At 44.0% G+C, this 21614-nt stretch overlaps 2 protein-coding genes across 6 annotated transcripts in view; one reads left to right on the top strand and one right to left on the bottom strand.

Moving 5' to 3' along the window:
- Positions 1–533, bottom strand: part of ABCA3 (ATP binding cassette subfamily A member 3) — a 41635-nt gene extending 41102 nt beyond the window's left edge. For 2 of the 3 annotated variants that reach the window (XM_044936178.2, XM_025274964.3), the window contains exon 1: positions 365–531. The gene's annotated coding sequence lies outside the window, so the exon portion shown is untranslated. Of the gene's footprint in view, positions 1–364 lie in introns of all 3 variants that reach the window. The other variant, XM_044936179.2, reaches the window with a different exon arrangement.
- A 220-nt stretch (positions 534–753) lies between these two features.
- The window catches only part of LOC102393607 (ATP-binding cassette sub-family A member 17), a 113593-nt gene continuing 92732 nt past the window's right edge, over positions 754–21614 (top strand). Inside the window, exons 1-3 of one of the 3 annotated variants that reach the window (XM_025274961.3) lie at positions 754–880; positions 17408–17493; positions 18042–18303. In XM_025274961.3, coding sequence (XP_025130746.2) covers positions 17440–17493; positions 18042–18303 — 316 coding nt within the window. In that variant the 5' untranslated portion in view covers positions 754–880; positions 17408–17439. Of the gene's footprint in view, positions 881–12086; positions 17494–18041; positions 18304–21614 lie in introns of those variants that run through there. The other 2 variants (XM_044936176.2, XM_025274960.3) reach the window with 2 other exon arrangements.

Genomic DNA, 21614 nt, shown 5'->3' with positions numbered 1-21614 from the left:
TCTGTCCACCCTCCTCGGCTCGGCACAATGGATTCCGCAGAGGTTCTAGTTCCGGGAAGGTTAAGTTTCTCCAAGGGGAGAGGCTTTGGGCAGCTGCCTGCGGGGATGGGGACACGCCCAGAGCTCTCGCCGAGGGGCAGCCTGAGTCAGGGCGGCCTGGCATTGCGGGGAGATGCACCTGCTGGGCCGGCGCCAGAGGCCGGAGGCAGGGCGGGGGCGCGGCGGGCTCGCGGGAGCGGCCGGGTGCCCGGCCCGGGAGGGGGACGGCCGGCGGAACGGAGGGCGTCCCGGGCGGAGAAGTGGCCCCCAAGCCAAGAGCCCTGAGAGCCAGCGCGCGCGAGATGCGGGTCCTGGCTGCACTCACCGACCCTCAGCGCCCGGGCGACGGCGGCCGGCGCTGGCCTCTCGCGGGGTCCCTGCCCTCGGCTCCCGGCTCCGCTCTTGCCTCGCGGCGGCGATCGCTGCTGACAGCTGCTGGGCCGCCGCGGAGGGGAGGGGGCGCCTGCGACCAGCGTCGGGCTGAGGACCTGGCCGCTTCGGGTCCTGCAGGGGGCGCGCCGGCCGGCTCGCGCATGCGCAGCAGGCCGCCCCTGCGGGTGTCGGACCCGCCCCGGGGAAGCCCCGCCCAGGCCCGGCCCGGCCCGCCCCTGCCCGGCTCAGTTCGCGCCTGCGCAGTGCTCCGCGCGTCCGCGACACGGTCGGCAGGGGGCGCGCGACGCGGGAGCCTGGGTGCGGCGTCCACCCGTGAGGAGAATCGCGCGGTCCACATGCATTTCCAGGCAGCTGAAGTAGTCGTTGCCCGACTTCTGGCTTTCCTGGCCATCCTCCATTTCTTCTCCAGCACGGTCTTTCGTTGAGTTCTGGGCCTCTTCTCCCGACGGTAGAAGGGTGCTTTGCCACCATGGGCCTGGCGAGGACACGGCTAGGCAGACGAGGCCCTGGGGAAGATGGAGGACTTGGAAATTTCTAGAAAACGGCCGTGGGGTGGGCAGGACGGCCCAGACTCCCCGGGTGTGGCGTCAGTGCCAGGGGCAGTTCAGGGGGTAGCGAGGCCTCGAGGGTCACCTCAGGCAGGAGGGTCGAGAGTCAGAGCCAGGGTCACCTCAGGAGGGTCACAGGTCAGGTCGGAGTCCCCTGAAGCCGAGAGAGTGGTGAGGCTAGGTTAGGGGTTACCTCGGACGGGAGGGTCCCGAGGCCTGGCCGGGGTCACTGGGGGCGTAGGGGCTCGAGGAGGGGACGGCGCGGGGCCAACAGTCGCCGAGGGCTGGCCACTCGGCTCCTGACTGCCCGGGTCGTGAGCGCGGCCAGCGGCGCGTCGATTCCGAGGATCCTCCCGCGGCCCGACGTCCGCCTGCCGCCGGCTGCCTGGCTGCCCTTGGCCGGGCCTCGGGCGGCTCCTGGCAGAGGTCGCTGGGCCCAGACGCCGCCTGCTGACTAGCTGGGCTCCTGCCTACTCCCGAGTGCGCCCTGGGATGAGGACACGACCCTCTGAACCGTAAAGTAATGACCCGTGGCGGGAGCTTACTTCTGCCCCCAGACTCCTAATGGATTAGCGATGGAGCATCGCAGAGCCCCGCGTCTTTACTTCGGAACTTATTTCACTCTCTGAAGTGGTGTTATTTACTTGTTTGCTGTTCTTCTGTCTCTCTCACCAGAAGGTGGGCTCCAAGAGGGACGTTGTTTAGTTCACAGCGACATCCTAGGGTCCTGGCACAGAGGAGGCATTTGATAAATATTGAATGAAAAAGCCACAAAGACCTGGCTTCAGATCTTGCCCGGATTCCCTAACTAGTGCAGGCCTGGCACTTAAAGTTCATGAACCTCAATTTCCTATTCCTGCAATTAAAATGATAATACCAACTTAAAGGTATTTAGTATTTCAAAATGAAATGGGAAAAATCATAAGTGCTGATTGCAATGCCCTGGCACCTACAAGTAGAATATAACTAGGGATTTAATCTAGACTGGTCTGTGTAATGAGTATTCCAAAAAAAGTCGAAGGCAATTACTGAATAAGTGGATTATTAATGTCACAAACATCTTAAAAATTGTCTCTCCCATCTTGTATACTGGGCCCCTTCCCTCACAATAAAAGTATTGGGAAAAACTGGGTGAACCTGGATGACTGGTCCTTCTCTTCACCCTGCTTCTCTTCCTTAATCTTTTTTTATTTTAAGAACCAGTCCTTCCCATTTCTAACTTAAGTTGATTACACCATGAGTTTTTTCAAACCCTTTCTAAACCTGATCCCAGTTTTGCCTAACCAAGTCCAGAAACAGAACTGGCTGACTCAGAGTTTCCCTTTTATGCTTCGGGCTACAAGAAGAAGAATGATCTTGCGGATCAAGGCAGACAACTGCAGAGAGTTCTATATCTTTGCTCTTAATCATGTTAGGGTGCCTGCTATTGTAATTATTATCAATTTTCATAGTCATGAACTGGGAGGGTGTGAAGGTCACTGGCAAAGGCATATTGTCACATGTAAAGATTCCAGGCTCTGGACTCCCAGTTTGCAAGCAGCTGCCAACAGTGACGGAGAAGGCAATAGCACCCCACTCCAGTACTCTTGCCTGGAAAATCCCATGGATGGAGGAGCCTGGTAGCCTGCAGTCTATGGGGTCGCTGAGGGTCGGACACGACTGAGCGACTTCACTTTCACTTTTCACTTTCATGCATTGGAGAAGGAAATGGCAACCCACTCCAGTGTTCTTGCCTGGAGAATCCCTGCTGTCTATGGGGTCAGAGTCGGACAGGACTGAAGTGACTTAGCAGCAGCAGCCAACAGTGAACTGGACTCTCTTGACTCACTTCAACTATCACTGAGGGCTTCCCAGGTGCCGCTAGAGGTAAAGAATCCATCTGCTAATGCGGGAGACCCAGGAGACCAGGACTCAATTCCTGGGCTGGGAAGATCCCCCAGAGGAGGAAATATTGGCAACCACTCCAGTATTCTTGCCTGGAAAATTCCAGGTACAGTGGAGCCTGGAGGGCTACAGTCCATGGGGTCACAGAGTTGGACACAACATGCATGTGCGTGTGCACATACACACACACACACACACACATCCCCCAATCACTGAAAAAATCCACCAACCTTCTGCTGAAGGCCCACTACTTAAAAGCAAGGCAAACCTAAATGCGCCATCTAGTCTTCGTCCATTGGGAGATCCATATAATGGTCATCAAAGTACACAATAGAGCTGAGACGAGAACCCAGGTGTTCAGGTTCTTGAGCTCTTTAATACACTCTGGTATGTGAATTAGTCACATTTATATACCATGGATATATGCTTAAAAGTTGTATGAGAAACTTCTTTGGGTTCGCATGGCTCAGACATTTCTCAAGATTGATGGAAAATCCTAAAGTGGATAGTGACACTCATAATCAAATCTTGTGGCTTTACAAGCGTCAGTAAGCCTAGTCATCATAATAGTTGGCTGACAAATGGTGGGGTTTCCCAGGTGGCTCAGTGGAATATAATTTGCCTGCCAGTGTAGGAGACACAGAGATGCAAATTTGATCCCTGAGTCGGGAAGATCCCTGGAGGAAGAAATGGCAACCCACTCCAATATTCTCGCCTGGAAAATCCTGTGGACAGAGGAGCCTGGCAGGCTATAGTTCATAGAGTTGCAAAGAGTCGGACAGGACAGAGTGACTGAGCATGCACACAGGACATATATAGTAACATATGTATATATACTATATACATTTTAAAATGGAAGCAGTATTGTAGCTCTATTTCTTTTGAGGGGCACAAATAATATCTATATATCTACATATGCTTATATATATGTCTTTTTATACAGTAGTTCAGTTCAATTTAGTTCAGGCCTCCCTGTCCATCACCAACTCCCCAAATCCACCCAAACCAATGTCCATTGAGTCGGTGATGCCATCCAACCATCTCATCCTCTGTTGTCCCCTTCTCCTCCTGCCCTCAATCTTTACCAGCATCAGGGTCTTTTCAAATGAGTCAGCTCTTTGCATCAGGTGGCCAAAGTATTGGAGTTTCAGCTTCAACATCAGTCCTTCCAATGAACACCCAGGACTGTTCTCCTTTAGGATGGACTGGTTGGATCTCCTTGCAGTCCAAGGGACTCTCAAGGGTCTTCTCCAGCACCACAGTTCAAAAGCATCAATTCTTTGGCGCTCAGCTTGCTTTATAGTCCAACTTTCACATCCATACATGACCATTGGAAAAACCATAGCCTTGACTAGATGGACCTTTGTTGACAAAGTAATGTCCTTGTTTTTTAATATGCTATCTAGGTTGGTCATAACTTTCCTTCCAAGGAGTAAGCGTCTTTTAATTTCATGGCTGCAATCACCATCTGCAGTGATCTTGGAGCCCAGAAATAAAAAGTCTGACACTGTTTCCACTGATTCCCCATCTATTTGCCATGAAGTGATGGGACCGGATGCCATGATCTTCGTTTTCTGAATGTTGAACTTTAAGCCAACTTTTTCACTCTCCTCTTTCACTTTCATCAAGAGGCTTTTTAGTTCTTAACTTCACTTTCTGCCATAAGGGTGGTGTCATCTGCATATCTGAGGTTATTGATATTTCTCCCAGCAATCTTGATTCCAGCTTGTGCTTCCTCCAGCCCAGCGTTTCTCATGATGTACTCTCCATAGAAGTTAAAAAAGCAGGGTGACAATATACAGCCTTGATGTACTCCTTTCCCTATTTGGAACCAGTCTGTTGTTCCATGTCCAGTTCTAACTGTTACTTCCTGACCTGCATATAGGTTTCTCAAGAGGCAGGTCAGGTGGTCTGGTATTCCCATCTCTTTCAGAATTTTCCAATTTATTGTGATGCACACTGTCAAAGGCTTTGGCATAGTCAATAAAGCAGAAATAGATGTTTTTCTGGAACTCTCTTGCTTTTTCGATGATCAGTGGATGTTGGCAATTTGATCTCTAGTTCCTCTGCCTTTTCTAAAACCAGCTTGAATATCTGGAAGTTCAAGATTCACGTATTGCTGAAGCCTGGCTTGGAGAATTTTGAACATTACTAGCGTATACAGTAGTTACTGATATTCAATGCGGAATTTTAGAATAGGGCTTCTTCAGTTGTTTCCAGAGGACTATGTTATAATTGGGGGATGCCTTCTAGACCAAGGGCTGTACACATAGTCCTTCATTCAGTGATTGAGAGGCATTCATTTGTAGTGGTTAAAACCGGTTATGGGCTCTGGCCACACTGTTGAACTGAAGCCCAGAGCTTAATGTCTTAACTCTTCTCTGCCTTGATTTCCATGTATAAAATGAGGATGATATAGTACCCACTTCATAGGATTGTTATGAGTATTTAATGTATCAAAACATATAAAATACTTTAAAAAGTGCTTTATAGCTCAGTTTCCAATTTTGGGGAGATTATGAGTAAAGCCTTTTATAATCATTTGTGACAGGTTCTTGGGTAAAAAGAAAATCTTTACATTTGAAAATAAATATTTTCATTTTGGGGGGTAAAAACTTAAGAATGGGATTATTGGATTGCATGGAAGTGTGTGTTTAGCTTTATAAAAAAACCACCAAAGTATTTTCCCAAGTGGCTCTACCAATTTGCATTGACACTGGCTCTGTGTAAGAGTTCAGTTGTTCTGTGACTTTGCCAGCTCTTAAAATTTTTTAGCCATTTTAGTAGCTGTGTAGTAGTATTTTATTATGGTTTAAATTTGCATTTCCCTCATGACTGATGATGTTGGCGTCTTTTCATGGGCTTGTTTGCCATGCATGCATGCATGCTAAGTTGCTTCAGTCGTGTCCGACTCTGTGCGACCCTATGGACAGCAGCCCACCAGGCTCCTCTGACCATGGGATTCTCTAGGCAAGAATACTGGAGTGAGTTGCCATTTCTTTCTCCATTGTTTGCCATACATGTATCTTTTCTGGGATGAAGCATCTTCAGTGTTTTTGCCCATTTAAAAAAATTGGGTTGTTTGTTTTCTTATTACTGAGTTTTGAGAGTTTTGTGTATTCTGGATACAGCTCCTTTGTCAGTAAGCAATTTACACACATTCTCTCCCCAGTCTGTGATTTGTCTTTTTATTCTGTTTACAGTCTTTTGCAGAGAAAAAGTTTTTAATTTTGGTGAAGTCCAGTTTATTAGTTTTTCTTTTATGACTTTGGTGTCATAGCTAAGACTGTTTTCCTTAATCCAAGGTCATAAGGATGTTCTGTTTTTTTCTATTAGGTTTTTTTTTTTTTTACAAAAATATTTTCCTTTAATAAAGATTTTCTCATCATGTTTAATGGGAAACAATGAAATATCATGGAAACGGTCCAGTAGAGAAACTTTTCCTTTTAGGTTTTGAGTTTAGGTTTGTGTTCTATTTGAAATTAATTTCATTTAATGGATTGAAGTATAAGATCAAAGTGGGTTTATTTTCTCCTGTATGGATTCTACTTGCTCCACCACTTGTTAAAAAGATTACTCTTTTTTCATTGAATTGGTCCTTTGTAAAAAAATTGACCTTATTTGTGTAGGTCTATTTCTGGACTCTTCTGTTCCATTGATCTGTGTGTATATGATATTTTAGCCCAGAATTTGGAAAATTTTTCTGTAAAGGGTGAGAGCAAATTATTTTGACTTTTCATGCCAAGACGCAGAGTTGAAAATATCATATAGCTACTTGTTACATGAGACAAAGCAAATTTCCATAAAGTTTTTATTAGTGGGATTCACTAATAAAAAATATAGTGGGATTCAATATAATAATTGAATGTGGTTTTTTCAAAACATATATCTACTAGTGAGAAGAATGGAATTCTTTTTTATGGGATAGCATACTGTGTAGCTGTGTTCAAAGACAGTGTTCCCTACCATCAAAACTGACTAAATATTAATCTATAATGAGATTTGCATATTTCATCATGAACATATGATTTTGAGTGCGTTCATGACTTTGAAAGGCATTGATCAAATTCTATTAAATTCTTTCCTTTTAGCTTGTTCTTACATTCCAGATTAATCACATTCAGTAGAAAGTTAGGTGCAAGCTCCTCTATAGCACAGTTAAATGGATTTTGAAACATTAAGATTTCCTTTGCATTTTTGTTAAGGTCTGAAAAAATGCTTCTGAAATGTAGTTTGACCTTGGAAAATCTACCTGCTGCAAATTTGTCTGGGGATGGAGATTGCACTTCTTGTGTTCTGACAGCATTGGAAGTGCTTAGATCACTTTGCGGTTACTTGTGACAACCAGACAACACTGGTTGTTATCAAAATGGCTGTACCACAGTATGCTGCTGCTGCTGCTAAGTCGCTTCAGTCGTGTCCGATTCTGTGCGACCCCATAGACGGCAACCCACCAGGCTCCCCCATCCCTGGGATTCTCCAGGCAAGAACACTGGAGTGGGTTGCCATTTCCTTCTCCAATGCATGAAAGTGAAAAGTGAAAGTGAAGTCACTCAGTCGTGTCCGACTCCTAGCGACCCCATGGACTGCAGCCTACCAGGCTCCTCCGTCCATGGGATTTTCCAGGCAAGAGTATGGGAGTGGGTTGCCGTTGCCTTCTCCAGGACCACAGTATAAGTTTCACATAAAAGTACTGTAAAAGCTAATCTTCAAAAGCTATTTAGTGTTCAATAATAGTAGTTGAGGGCAGCTTTTCTAACCATTAAAAGGTGTCAAAACCATTCTTAGTTTACAGGCTGTAGAAAAATGGGTAGTGAGCTTGATTTGGTCCACGGGCCATAGTTTGCCTGCTTGTGCTTCAGCTAATACCGTATTGCCTTTTAAAAAAATAATTTTATTTATTCATTCATTTACTTACTTATTTTTGGCTGCACTGGGTTTTCGTTGCTGGGTGAGGGCTCTCTAGCTGCACAGAGCGAGGGCTACTCTGGTTGCGGTGCATGGGGTTCTTGCTGCGGTGGCTGCTCCTGTTGTGGAGCACAGGCTCTAGAGTGTGCAGGCTCAGTAGTTGAGGCACACAGGCTTAGTTGCTCACGGCATGTGGGATCTTCCTCAACCAGGCGTGGAATCCATGTCCCCTGCATTGGCAGGCAGATTTGTAACCACTGGACCACTAGGGAAGGCCCGGCCATGTTAATAGGTGTGTGGTGCCATCTCATCGCTTTTATTTGCAGTTCCCTAAGATCAATGATGTTAAGCCTCTTTTCATGTACTTGTTATCTCATTAATTTTTTTCCTCATTTTTAAGTCTGGTTTTTCATCTTCTTACTGTTTAGTTATATGAGTTCTTTGTATATTTTGGATAACAGTCCTTTATCACATATGTTTTTTTGGTAAATGTTTTCTGCCAGCCTGTGGCCTGTAGCCTCTCATTTTCTTGGTCTATATAGTATTTTGTGGTTTAGGAGAGAGTTTTTAATTTTCAAAGGTTTGTGGGGCTTTTTGTTTATTTTTCCTGTTCTTAGTGTTTTTATCTTATTAATATTTACTTTCAATGCATTCTGATCTAGGAATATGTTCAATATTATTCAGCATTTTAGAATTCTGACTTTTTTATGGTTACACCACTGTGTTTTCATAAATAGTCCGTGGAGGTGTATGAACTCTTTTGACTCACTTATGTTGACCCTGTTTTCATATGGGGGACATTTTGATCCCAAGGATGATTTGAGTGTACACTTTTAAGGTAGAATTATACCAACAATGATGGATTTTCATCTTGAATGTATTTTCAACAAGAACTCCATTAAACTAATTTCAGGGAACCACATCAATATCTCAGTCCTTTCAGAGTCAGGGGCTATGACTTCTAAAAGTAAACCGAGAACCTGAGAGACCTTATCTGTGGGAAGAGACAGAACTCCATGGCTGCCATCCAGACTCAAGCCCTGTGCTTGAGCAGAGTTTCTGGTTTTAATTCCTAGCTTAGGGAGCCAACATAATGTAAATCGACTGGCAAAGACTGATATTTTGCTGGACTTTTATTTTTGGAAGTGGGGGAAATGCTTAATAAATAAAACTCTGCAATCTCTCAAACCCTAAGGTAATCTCTAGGTGCTTCTCAAAATCACACCAATAGGAAGTGAGCTACTAAGGTTCTGTGACTGCTCAGAAGGGAAATTGCCTCCTATTCCCTACTTGTGAAGTGCCATGAAGGATCGCAGATTCAACCAGTTTTCCCCTTTTCAATATCTGTTGGGTGACTTGGGTGATCATATTCTCATCTTTTAGCATGAATTGCTATGCCCTGGGGAGTCACACACACCCCGGGACCAGAGGAATGCTCATTGCCTGACAGCCTAACCTTGATCCTGGATGCAGAAACTGCACAAAACCTGGCAGACCTTTTTGGAGAGGGAGCGAGTGTGTTTTATGTTGTATGTAGATGGTTTTTTATATCAGGCAGGGAAGTTTAGAAATTTTGTACGCAGGATGAATTTCTGTTTTCTGGAAAACAGAAATTGCCCGCCGCCCCCCCTCCATTTCTGCTGGTAACAGAAACCTTCTTTGTCTGTGTATCAGTGGGTGTGTAAGGGGATAACTGTTCCATATGGTTCAGGAGATGCTGACCTCTTCTCCGCCACTTTTCCCTACCTTCCTTCCATCTGCCACCCTGCTGAGACTCAAGCTAACCCATTAAGAGTCCTCTTGGAAACCACCTGGATGGAGACTCTCTTCTCTCTGGGGTTTTGATATAAGCCTAGAGCTCCTGGGGCCATCTCCTCGCAGCCCCATGTATTTAGAGCCTGCCTGACAAGAAGAAAGGCAATGCCAAAGAATGCTTAAACTACTGCACAATTGCACTCATCTCACACGCTAGTAAAGTAATGTTCAAAATTCTCCAAGCCAGGCTTCAGCAATACATGAACCATGAACTTCCAGATGTTCAATCTGGTTTTAGAAAAGACAGAGGAATGAGAGATCAAATTGCCAACATCCACTGATCATTAAAAAAGCAAGAGAGTTCCAGAAAAACATCTATTTCTGCTTTATTGACTATGCCAAAGCCTTTGACTGTGTGGATCACAATAAACTGTGGAAAATTCTGAAAGAGATGGGAAAACCAGACCACCTGACCTGCCTCTTGAGAAACCTGTATGCAGGTCAGGAAGCAACAGTTAGAACTGGACATGGAACAACAGACTGGTTCCAAATAGGAAAAGGAGTATGTCAAGGCTGTATATTGTCACCCTGCTTATTTAACTTCTATGCAGAGTACATCATGAGAAACCCTGGGCTGGAAGAAGCATAAGCTGGAATCAAGGTTGCCAGGAGAAATATCAATAACCTCAGATATGCAGATGACACCACCCTTATGGCAGAAAGTGAAGTTAAGAACTAAAAAGCCTCTTGATGAAAGTGAAAGAGGAGAGTGAAAAAGTTGGCTTAAAGCTCAACATTCAGAAAACGAAGATCATGGCATCTGGTCCCATCACTTCATGGGAAATAGATGGGGAAACAGTGGAAACAGTGTCAGACTTTATATTTCTGGGCTCCAAGATCACTGCAGATGGTGATTGCAGCCATGAAATTAAAAGACGCTTACTCCTTGGAAGGAAAGTTATGACCAACCTAGATAGCATATTCAAAAGCAGAGACATTACTTTGCCAGCAAAGTTTGGCAAGTAGTCAAGGCTATGGTCTTTCCAGTGGTCATGTATGGATGTGCGAGTTGGGCTGTGAAGAAAGCTGAGCGCCGAAGAACTGATGCTTTTGAACTGTGGTGTTGGAGAAGACTCTTGAGAGTCCCTTGGACTTCAAGGAGATCCAACCAGTCCATCCTAAAGGAGATCAGCCCTGGGTGTTCTTTGGAAGGACTGATGCTGAAGCTGAAACTCCAATACTTTGGCCACCTGATGTGAAGAGTTGACTCATTTGAAAAGACCCTGATGCTGGAAGGGATTGGGGGCAGGAGGAGAAGGAGACGACAGAAGATGAGATGGCTGGATGGCATCACCAACTCGATGGACCTGAGTTTGGGTAAACTCCGGGAGTTGATGATGGACAGGGCAGCCTGGTGTGCTGCGATTCATGGGGTCACAAAGAATCAGACATGACTGAGCGACTGAACTGAACTGAACTGACAAGAAGACACGAAGAAAGTAGAATGGAGAGGGAAAAAAACTCTGATTATGTTATTTGACTGTTTGGATTCAGCTGTGTTCTCTGGCTTATTCCACTTTGGACTTCCAGTTATGTGAGTAATGAATTCTTTTTGGGGAGAGTGCTTAAGTTAGGTTGAGTTGGACTTCTGATATTTATAAATGAAAATCACAAAGAAAGAAGTGGACGATATTGAGATATTTTTCAGAGACAGAATCATACTTACTGATGGATTTGATATGAGAGGTGAGGGAAAGAGATTAAGGTTCAAACCTAGATTTTGGCTTAAGCATCTGGTATAAACTTACCGTTTACTGAGCTGGATAGTAGACAAGGCAGAGAGAATAAAATCAAGAGTACCTTTGTGGGCACTTCAAGTTTGAGACACCCTTTAGATTCACTGCCCAGTAAAAGTACTTTTCTTGTGAAAGTTGACCCATTTCTGAGTTATTTGGAATTATTTGAGCACTGATTGCATTTCATCCTCAATTTTTTCCCCAGGGTATTTATGGGTCTGTTGATGTTTGCTTAAAAATGCTTAAAAATACCTGCCTATTAACCCAGCTGATTATAAGGTCTTAGAATTGTGCCCTTTGCCTCCATCCTCTAAGGAGACTCCTGCACTGTTTGCTGACAGTCTCTGGGGAGAGGACTGAGGGAGGCTGCATGATTTTCTCCCTTCTGGTCAGTGATGTGAGTTGATATTTTTTTGTTTTTTTTTTTTTTGCCTGGATGCTTGTAGGAATCTTTATCCATGATGTTCAGTGATTCACCAGGGTGGTCTCTATTTTTATAGTTCTATTTAGGTTTTTACTGGAACATGAAGATCTTAAAAAAAAAATTTTTTTTTTTCAAATTCAGCTATTCCATCATTTAAAGCATGTTTTCTCCTAATACAAATGTGTATCTATATATCTATGTATATTTCTGTTCTTTTTAAAAAAAATACAATCTTTTTTATATTCTTTTCCATTATGGTTATCACAGGATATGGAATATACTTCCTTATGCTATACATTAGGACCTTGCTGTTTATTCATGCTAAATATGATTGTTTGCATCTACCAACCACAAACTCCCAGTCCATCCTTTTCCCTCTCCCCTCCTCCTTGGCAGCAAGTCTGTTCTCTATGTCTATGAGTCTGTTTCTGTTTTGTTATATTTTCTGTTCTAATTATGCCATGGGCTATGGATCAAATTGTGTTCCCCTAAAATTCATGTGTTGAAGCACTCAGTCCCAGTGTGACTCACCTGGAGACAGAAGCTTCAGGTAATGGAGGTTAAATGAGGCTGTAGGAGTAGCACCCTGCTCTGACAGACTGGTCCTGTGAGAAGAGGGAAGGAGAGGGAGGTCTCTCTCCGTCGTGTGAGGGTGCAGCGAGAAGGTGGCCGTCTGTGAGCCAAGAGGTAAGCCCTCAATGGGGGGACTGGGCTGTGCTGACACCCTGATCTCAGACCGCTAGCCCCCAGAACTGTATGAAAATAAATTTCTGTTGTTCAAGAAGACATGGAGCCTGTGCTGTTTGTTATGGCACCCAAGAACATCAGCTCATGATTCTGTGCTCAGGGACATTAATTATCTGCATCTTTCTTACCTTTTATGTCTATAATCTTGTCTCTTTCTTTTGTCTCTATTCTTCTTCTCATATATTTTCTCACGTTTGTTATAAATAAGAAAATATATTTTCTCATATGTATCTTGCAGATCCCAGATTTCAGCTAGTACATAGAACTCTCCCCCCACCCTTTTAAAGATTGCATATCATTTCATTGTTTAGGTAAACACCAGTTTATATCCCCTACTGATGGGCTGTTTACAGTTCTTTGCTGTTAGGAACACTGCTGCAGTGAATAACCTAGTACATACGTCATTTCATGTTTGTGCAGTTGTGTCTGTAGAATAGATTCCTAGAAGTGGGATTGGTGGGTCAAAGGACTAGCAATGTATTCGTGTAGAAATTCTGAATAGTTGTTGTGTTGCTTATTTTCAGCACTTTTTTCTTTGTCTCAGCCATCTGTTTCCCCAAATATAGCATAAACGGAGTTTCCTTAATCCCTTCCCTGCTTTGCTGGGACCTGTTTGAATCCTAGAGTCCTCATAATCGGGCATGAGGCTGATAATTCACATTTTGTGTTCTGTTGTGATGCTGTGAGCCTGCGGAAGTGACTGAGGCCTTCATCCTGACTCCACTGAGGCCTGGCTTCTCTCTCCTCAGGCCTGCTTCCTTTACTCTCCAAAGCACTGATTTCGAGAGTGCTTTTCAATAAACTTCTTGTGCAAAGATCCCCATCTCAGTGTCAGCTGTGTGGTTTTAAAATGCACTTCCCTGATGACCAGATAGGTTGAGCACTTTTTCATGCTTACTGGCCATTTGGTATCTCATTTGGAAATCATCTGTTCAGATTTCTTGCCTGTTTTTCTGTTGGGATATCTGTCTTTTTCTTAGTGACTTGTAGGAACTCTTTAAATATTCTGTATACCAGTTGTTTGGAAAAGATTGAAGGTGGGAAGAGGAGGGGACAATAGAGGACGAGATGGTTGGATGGCATCACTGACTCAATGGACATGAGTTTGAGCAATTCTAGGAGATGGTGAAGGACAGGGAAGCCTGGCGTGCAGCCCATGGGGTCGCGAAGAGTCGGACATGACTGAGCGGCTGAACAACAACAACAGCAGCAACAACAAATGCATTATAGATAACGTCTTTTGCAGAATAGAAATTCTTAATTTTGATAAAATTCCATTTATCATTTTTCTTTGTATTTAGTGGTTTGGAGTCATATTTAAGAAATGCTTGCCTACTGTAGGGTCATGACTATGTTTTGCTTTCCCCCTAAAAGCTTCATTGTTTTATCTTTCACATTTTGATCTGTATGTCATCTGAAGTTGCTATTTTGTATATGGTGGAGGCCCAGTTGACTCTGAGCAGTTTTTTGAACCCTGTGTCCTGTTGTGTCAGCTTTGTTATAAACAAGGGCCTGTATACCTGTGAGGCCTTTCTAGACTTGTGTTTGTTTACCCTTAAGTGCATCTCTGTTGATTCTCACTTTCTACTTGTGCTATAATGTTTTCCTTCGTACATATTATTTTTCTTCACTAGGATTTTTTTCTTCACTAGGTTCCATGAAGATGAGCTCCACTACTGATCAGTCTTTTTATGGTATCATTTTGCCCAGAGACAGTGCCTTAAACACATGATTGCTGGTTGTACGTGCCCTCCTGCGTGCTCACTCAGTCGTGTCCAACTCTTTGTGACCCTTTTGGACTGTAGCCCACCAGGCTTCTGTGTCCATGGGATTTCTCAGGCAGGAATACTAGAGTGGGTAGCCATTCCTCCTCCAGGGGATCTTCCCGATCCAGGGTTCGAACCCACATCTCCTGGGACTCCTGCATTGCAGGCAGATTCTTTACCACTGAGACATCAGGGAAACCCTGTTGTATATTACAAGCATCTAAATAAAAGCTCTTTTATTTTTATAAAATTTTGGCCATTTCTGGCAGCATGCGAAACTTACCAGTCAAGGAATTGAACCTGTGCTCCCTGTATTGGGAGCTTGGAGTCTTAACCACTGGACCATCAGGGAAGTCCAGATGTTCTTTTAAAAGAACATCTGTATTAATCACAAATTTTAAAAGATATGAAAACCTCCATCTGCTCTTACTATTTTGCTGTCCCATTCCATTGAACTGGAACTGTGATCAGAGAAAACCATGTATTCTCATTATCTCTGGCTGTTACTTTTTGTGTTGGGCCAGTAATGAGCCAAAATATTTCCTTTTTTCAGTGGTGAGGGTTTAGGTTGGCAAATTCTAATGGAATTTTTAAAGAATTAAATGCAGAATGTTTGGTAGATGGATATTGTTCCCAGCTCTTCACTCTTTCCTTGAATGAGATTTCACATGCATGCCCTTCACCATGTGATGCTGCAACGCTCTCACCAGAGGAGTTTGTTTCTTCCCCTGTTGCACTGACACTGGGCTTGGGATGGGGTTTGCTTTGGCTGGTAGGATGCTTAGCAAGTGTTGTGAGCACAGGCTTTCCATGTACCTGTGTGGTTTGTCTTGGCCTCTTGCCACTAGAACAACATGCTCCAGTGGGTGACTAGTTGAGGAGACACAGAACAGGCCGGTATTATTTCAGGCTGCCGTAACAAAATACCATAGACAGGGGGACTTAAAGAACAGAAATTTATTTTCTCACAGTTCTGGGGGCTGGGAGTCTGAGACCAAGGTGTCAGCAGGTTTAGTTTCCTCTGAAACCTTTCTCGTCGACTTGCACATGGCTGTCTTCTAGCTGTGTCCTCGCGTGGTCTTTCCTCTGTGCTCTGCATCCCTGATGCCTCTTTGGGTATCCAGACTTTGTCCTCTTCTAAGCACACTAGTCGGATTGGATTAGGGCCCACGCTAACAACCTCATTGTAATTGACTCACCTCTTTAAAGGTCCAAACTCCCAAGGCAGTCACATTCTGGGATACTGTGGTTAGGACTTCAACATGTGAATTTGAGGGGACACCATACAGCCCATGACAGACCTGTAGACAGGTCCAGCCAGTCCCAAGAGGCCAGGACAGCCACAAATCTCCAGCAGACCCATAGGCAGGAAGTAAATGATGCCTGTTGCTCTTGGTCAGTGAGTTCTGGTGTGGAGTTTGTCATGTAAGGTTATGGCAGCAGCAGCTGACTAAGTAAATGCATCACTTCATTCACTGTTATTTTTCATCAAGGGGAGATTCACATAGCACATAATTAGCCATTTAAAATTGTACAATTCAGTGATATTTCATGTACTAGTCATAATGCTCTTTCTTTAATTTCTCTTCCTTTTTTTGGCCATGTGGTGAAGCAGTGTGGGATCTTAGTTCTCTGATCAGGGATTGAACCTGCGCCCCCTACATTGGGAGCAGAGTCATAACCACTGGACCACTAGGGGAGTCCCCAGTTTCTTTAACTTCTAATGTGCAACATCAGAGGTACTTTAACTGAAGGAAAAATATACATTTTCTTTCCTCAATGGAAAAATATTTTTCTGAAAAAGAAAGCTTCATTGTGGTAGTATCTAAAAGCTAAAGCGTATGTTACACTTGGGAAACACAGACTGAAAAGAGAGGGAACTTGGTGCTGTCCAGGGTTTTAGTCTCCTCACAATTATGTCTGTTCCAACCACATTCCTACAAAAATTGCTGGCCCTTTAATTTATTTATTTATTCATTCAGTATTTGCTGACTGACTACTGCATGCTGGCCCTACTCTTGTGTCTGGGGATTCAGTGGTAAAAAAAAAAGACAAAAAAATGTTGCCTTCTTGAAGCATGTGAATTCTAGTAGGGAAATTGTATTAAATCAGATAAATATCAAGTTAAATAGTTTAAAGGTGCCAAGAAGCAAAATTGACAGGGAGGATTGATACAAAATGTTCAGTGTTTTGAAATTTTATATAGGATGATCAAGAAAGGCTGAGAAAGTGACTTTTAAATAAAGATCTGAAAAAAGTAGAAGAGCTGGCCATGTCAACATGAGAGGGAAGTGTGTGCTGGGCAGAGGAGACAGCAGGGGCAAAGGTGTGGGGCCGACATGTGGCTCCTCTGCTCAAGCCTGTGACTCGGGAGGGCAGAAGGAGGGGCGGTAGAGTAGGGGACGGGTGAGCGGAGATGAGCGAGCTAACAGGCTGCGTCCCATGGGATGCTCATTGTCATCAGCAAGGCCAGGCTCTTCCCTGCGGTGAAACAGGAGCCATGGGAGAGTTTTGAGTGAAGGAGTGGATGTGGCCCGACAGGATCGCTCCTGCTGCTGCAGGGAGGATGGTCTGCAGGTTGGCAGGAGCAGTGATACCACTAAAGAGGCCCTTGCAGGTGTTCAGGTGAGAGATGAGGCGATGTTGGTGCCAAGAGAAGCGGTGGTGAAAAAGGATTGAATTCTGGTCTATTTCAGAAGTAGAATCAGTAACCCTGTGTAACTGGAAGAATGAACTGACATTGTCTGAGGAGAGGAAGACTGTAAGAATGATCTGTTTTAGGAGAAATATATGAGTAGACTCGTTTGGGCAGGTTGAGTGGAGATGACAAGCAGGCAGTTGAACATTTGGGTCTAGAAGCAACTCAAGGCTGGAAATGTAAATTTAAAAAGTCATCATGTAGATGGATTTAAACCCAAAATAGTGAGTGAGAGCACCTACAGAGTGGCGCCGCTCTGAGTCCACAGGTGGGGCCTGGAGCACTTTAATACTCAGAGGGCGGGGAGGGGAGGGGCCAGCACCGCTGGACCAGAAGGAGGAAAAGTGGTCCAGGCGGGGCTCCGAAAGCCTGGGAGCAGAGAGCGTCCCCAGGCCCAAAAAGCCACTCAGCATTTTAACGTTAATAACATCTCCCCATTTGTCTCCCAGCTAGCGGCGATCGCTCCTCTTCAGCTAGAAAAATGGCGATGTTCAGGAACTTAAAACTTCTTCTCTGGAAGAATTTCATTTTAAAGGTGGGTATGGATATCTGTAGGGAGAATGTGAATCTCCTTCGGAGGAACTGAATGATGTAGTTAAATTGGTTTCTAATCATGGAGTAAAGAAAAAATTAAGAACTTGTAAAGTAGCCCTTTTCTGCAAATGAGCCACATTTCTGTGGTAATTCCGTTAGCTCTAATTACTGAAGATAACCATTGTTGCTACTGATTTCTAGCCATTGGTGTTACAGAAAAGATAAAAGCAGATGTTTCTAGCTAATTCTCATTCTGGGTTTTTTTTCTTTTTCATATGTTGTACAGGGGAGGCTGGAAGAAATATAAGCATTCTTTCATACACACACACACACACACACACATAAGTGAAGCATAGTTGATTGAAGGTGTTTTTAATGGAAGAACATTTGCCATGCAGTGACAGTGCTTGTGTTCTATTTTGGATTAGCATATTTATTAGTGAAGTGTAGTTGATTGAAAGTGTTCTTAATGGAAGAACATTTCCCATGTAGTATCTTAACGCTTGTGTTCTATTTTGGATTAATATATGGCTTTTGTTTTTATTTTAGAAACGAAAGACTCTGGTAACAGTCCTTGAAATCTTGATGCCATTACTGTTTTGTGCAGTTATAATATATCTTCGTTTTGGTAGTTTGCCAAGAAAGAGACCTCCCATAGACTACAATGTAATTGACATCACTTCTCTGCCAGAATTCTTCAATCAATTTCCTCTGAAAAATAAATTTCAATTAGTTTATATCCCTTCCAAAAGTGAAACTTTGAAGAATATCACTGAAATGGTGAAAGACTTCTTTACTGTTGAGTTTGAAGGTTAGCCATAAAGATGGGGGCAGGACAGAGGGGGCATTTTTATAAAGTCTAATCTGAAGTTTTTTCCTGTGAGTTCTTACAGTAGTGGTTCCACATCTGGGCTCTCCAAATTCTAAAGAGTCTGCATGTATCTTTATTATTTCACACAACACACACAAGAGACTTGTATATTTATGTCACAAGGCTTCAAGGCTAATTAAAATGTGAAGTGTTTGTTCTACCTCACCAAAGTGACACTGGTCATCTCATATATTTAATCAGAAGTCCTGGTTTGCAGTTATAATATGTCTCTGTCTAATAAACAGAAAACACTCAGAGATTCTGAGTTAGCTTTTTATGCCATCTCTTTTCTCCTGTTCTTGTCCCGTTCTCATCTAGTCTCTATGTGGAGCCAAAAAGGTCTTTAAAAGATGGGTGGGATCTGGCCAGTGCCCAGCCTGTGCCCTGCCCTCAGTGGCTCCCGCCACGCTGAGCCAGGTCGGGCCTTCCCCAGTCTTGCGTGCTTCCCCCCTCCTCGTGCCCCCTTTCATATCCTGGGCTCTGGGAGCCTTTCCTCCCTCTGACAGAACCGTTTGCCTCCAGCTTTTCCTTCTTATCATTCTGGTTTCAGCTAAAATGGCACTTAGGAATGCAGGTTTTAGGTTTCCCAATTCTGCCTTTTTCTCTCACAGAATCCTGTTGGATGGGCTCATAGCATCTTGATAGCTGTGTAGTTAAAGCGTTGCCGCTCACTGCGCTCCTGTGCATGCCTGCCTTTCCCCGCAGTGCTTTGCCTCCGCCACGGGGCAGAGGCGTGTGTGTTCCATGCACACACTGTGCCCGGTGCACAGTAGGTGTTCAGGATATAGTTATTGAGTGAATGAATGCAGTTAGGTAGATAAAATTTTTCAAAATGTGGAATAATTTTTCAAAGTTACTATAATTATATGTTTTTCTAAAGTATTCTAATAATACATAAGGCAGAAAGTGAAAAGAAAGGGTTCTACTCCCCCACCTCTTGAGTGGCACTCAATGTGGCAGTTCTTTTAAAGGTCCTCAGTTGTAGAATGTGGGGAAACTATTTCGAAAGTTGTGCTTTATGCTTTCCTAGTATTCTAAAATACTATTCTAATTCAGCTACCTTTTATAAATACGAGATTACAAAATTAAAAAAAAAAAAAGAAATCCTCCCTGATGAGGTGATAAGTGTGATAAAACACGATGATCCACCCATAGGAAATGGGAGGGTGGTGGCTTTCAGGGGCTATCCAGGAGGGGGACAGCGAGCAGCCAGTCCCTGGGGTGACTGAGGATCTGGAAGTCAGCAGGTGAAGCTGACGTGGTTGAGTTAGGTGAGGTTAGGGCACGTGTGTAGGAGCCACAGCGTGCAGAGCTTCGCTGGCCTTGTCAGAGTGTTGGGCTTTCTTCTGCACGCAGAAGGGGTCCATTGCAGGGCTTTGGAGAAGACAGGTTAGACTGCAGTGTCATTTGTTGTACAGAGATTTCTCTGGCTGTCCTCTGGAGCGGTGATTGGAAGGGGCTGGTACTCGCAGACATTCACGAGGGAAAGATGGCTTGCTGACTGCTAGGCCCAGCGCTTCCTCGCCTTTGCCCTCAGCGTGCGGGCTGCGCTCACGCGTTTCCTGCCTGGGATTCTCTGCTGCTTGGGTGCTGTGGCACCGCCGTCTTCACCTGCGCCCGCCTCCCTGCCGTCTCCATGGCTCACTCCTGTCCTCACACAGCTCTCGCCTTATTACAGAACCATATGTGACACAGAACAGAGATCAGAGTTAAAGTCCCTTCCCTAATCCCACTCCCCAGAATTCTTTGTTAACTGTTTGGGATGTATTTTTATGGAATTAAAAAAATTTTTTTAAGGAACTTAAAATTTACAATAAATACAAAAGTTCCTTGCATTGAAAATTGCAAACAATATTAAAGAGATAGGGAATAAAAGTTAAACTCTGTTTATGCCTGTTTATGCCATGGGTTTCCTTAGTGGTTCAGTGGTAAAGAATCTGGCTGTAATGCAGGAGATGCGGGTTCAACCCCTGGGTTGGGAAGATCTCCTCGAGGAGGAAATGGCAACCCACTCCAGTATTCTTGTCTGAGAAATCTCATGAACAGAGGAGCCTGGCAGGCTGCGTTCTGTGGGGTTGCAAAGAGTCTAACACAATTGAGTGACTGAACAACTAATACCTTCAGGCCATTCCCCTAAGCAAATCCTCCAGCCTAGAAGTAAGGACAAGCAATAGCTTGATGATCTCTTCCAAACCACGATAGACATCTGGGTTTTCCTTCCCTTTCTATCCACCCTTTTGATATACACACAGAACCTGTTCCTCCCTGGAGGCCTGATTCCTCTCCCACTCTGAGCCCATGATGGCTCCATCCTGGGTGCAGGATGACTTGTAATCTCTCTGTACTAGTTGGCAGTCCCCTCACTGTAGGGGTTTGTCCAGGGAAGACACATAACTTGGTAAGACTCAAGGAAACAGCAAGATTTTTTCCTGGGGATCTCTTGGAAAGAGATTATTGCTGTTCTGCTTCTGGAAATATGGCACACTAGGTTATTTGGACCAACCCAACTATCAAGACAAATAAAATAGGGTAAAAATATATTGATCCAGGGATTAATTACTTAGATGTTAATTTCATAATTGTTCATTAAACTGAACGTTTGTGTTTTGTATGCTTTCCTGTAAGTATACTATTTTGTACAATTTAACAAAATATGTGTGTATGTATATGTGTGTGTTTAAAAAGGCAATCTAAATAAGGCTAAAGAAACAAAAGAACAACAGTAAATCTTTGTATAGGATAAAAGACAAATGTACTCATAATCCTATCACCCAGATATAAGTGCTATTTAAAACCTTGTATGGGCTTTCCTGGTGGCTCAGCTGGTAAAGAATCCACCTGCAGTGTGGGAGACCTGGGTTCGATCCCTTGGTTGGTAAGATCCCCTGGAGACGGGAATGGCTACCAACTCCAGTATTCTGGCCTAGAGAATTCCATGGACTGTATAGTCCATGGGGTCGCAAAGAGTTGGACACGACTGAGTGACTTTCACTTTGATTTTTCAAAGCCTTGTATACACCCTTCTTTCCTTTTTTCTAACAAAATTGGATCGTCTTGTATGAACTCTTAACCTACTTTTTATTTATTGTATTGTTAAAATATTTCCGTACTCTTGGATATTTTTCTAAAAAAAAAAAATCCAGGTGAAGGAAAGAACACAGAGAGAGGTCAATGGAATCCCCAAACTGCTTCTTGTGAAACCTGCGTCGTACAAGAGGGAACTGAGCTCATTCAGGTGGGATGTCTCATAG

Source organism: Bubalus bubalis, chromosome 24 (assembly GCF_019923935.1).
Source record: "Bubalus bubalis isolate 160015118507 breed Murrah chromosome 24, NDDB_SH_1, whole genome shotgun sequence".
NCBI classification, from domain to species: Eukaryota; Metazoa; Chordata; class Mammalia; order Artiodactyla; family Bovidae; genus Bubalus; species Bubalus bubalis.
The sequence above is the reverse complement of the archived record's forward strand: the minus strand, read 5'-3'. Positions and strand labels throughout refer to the sequence as shown.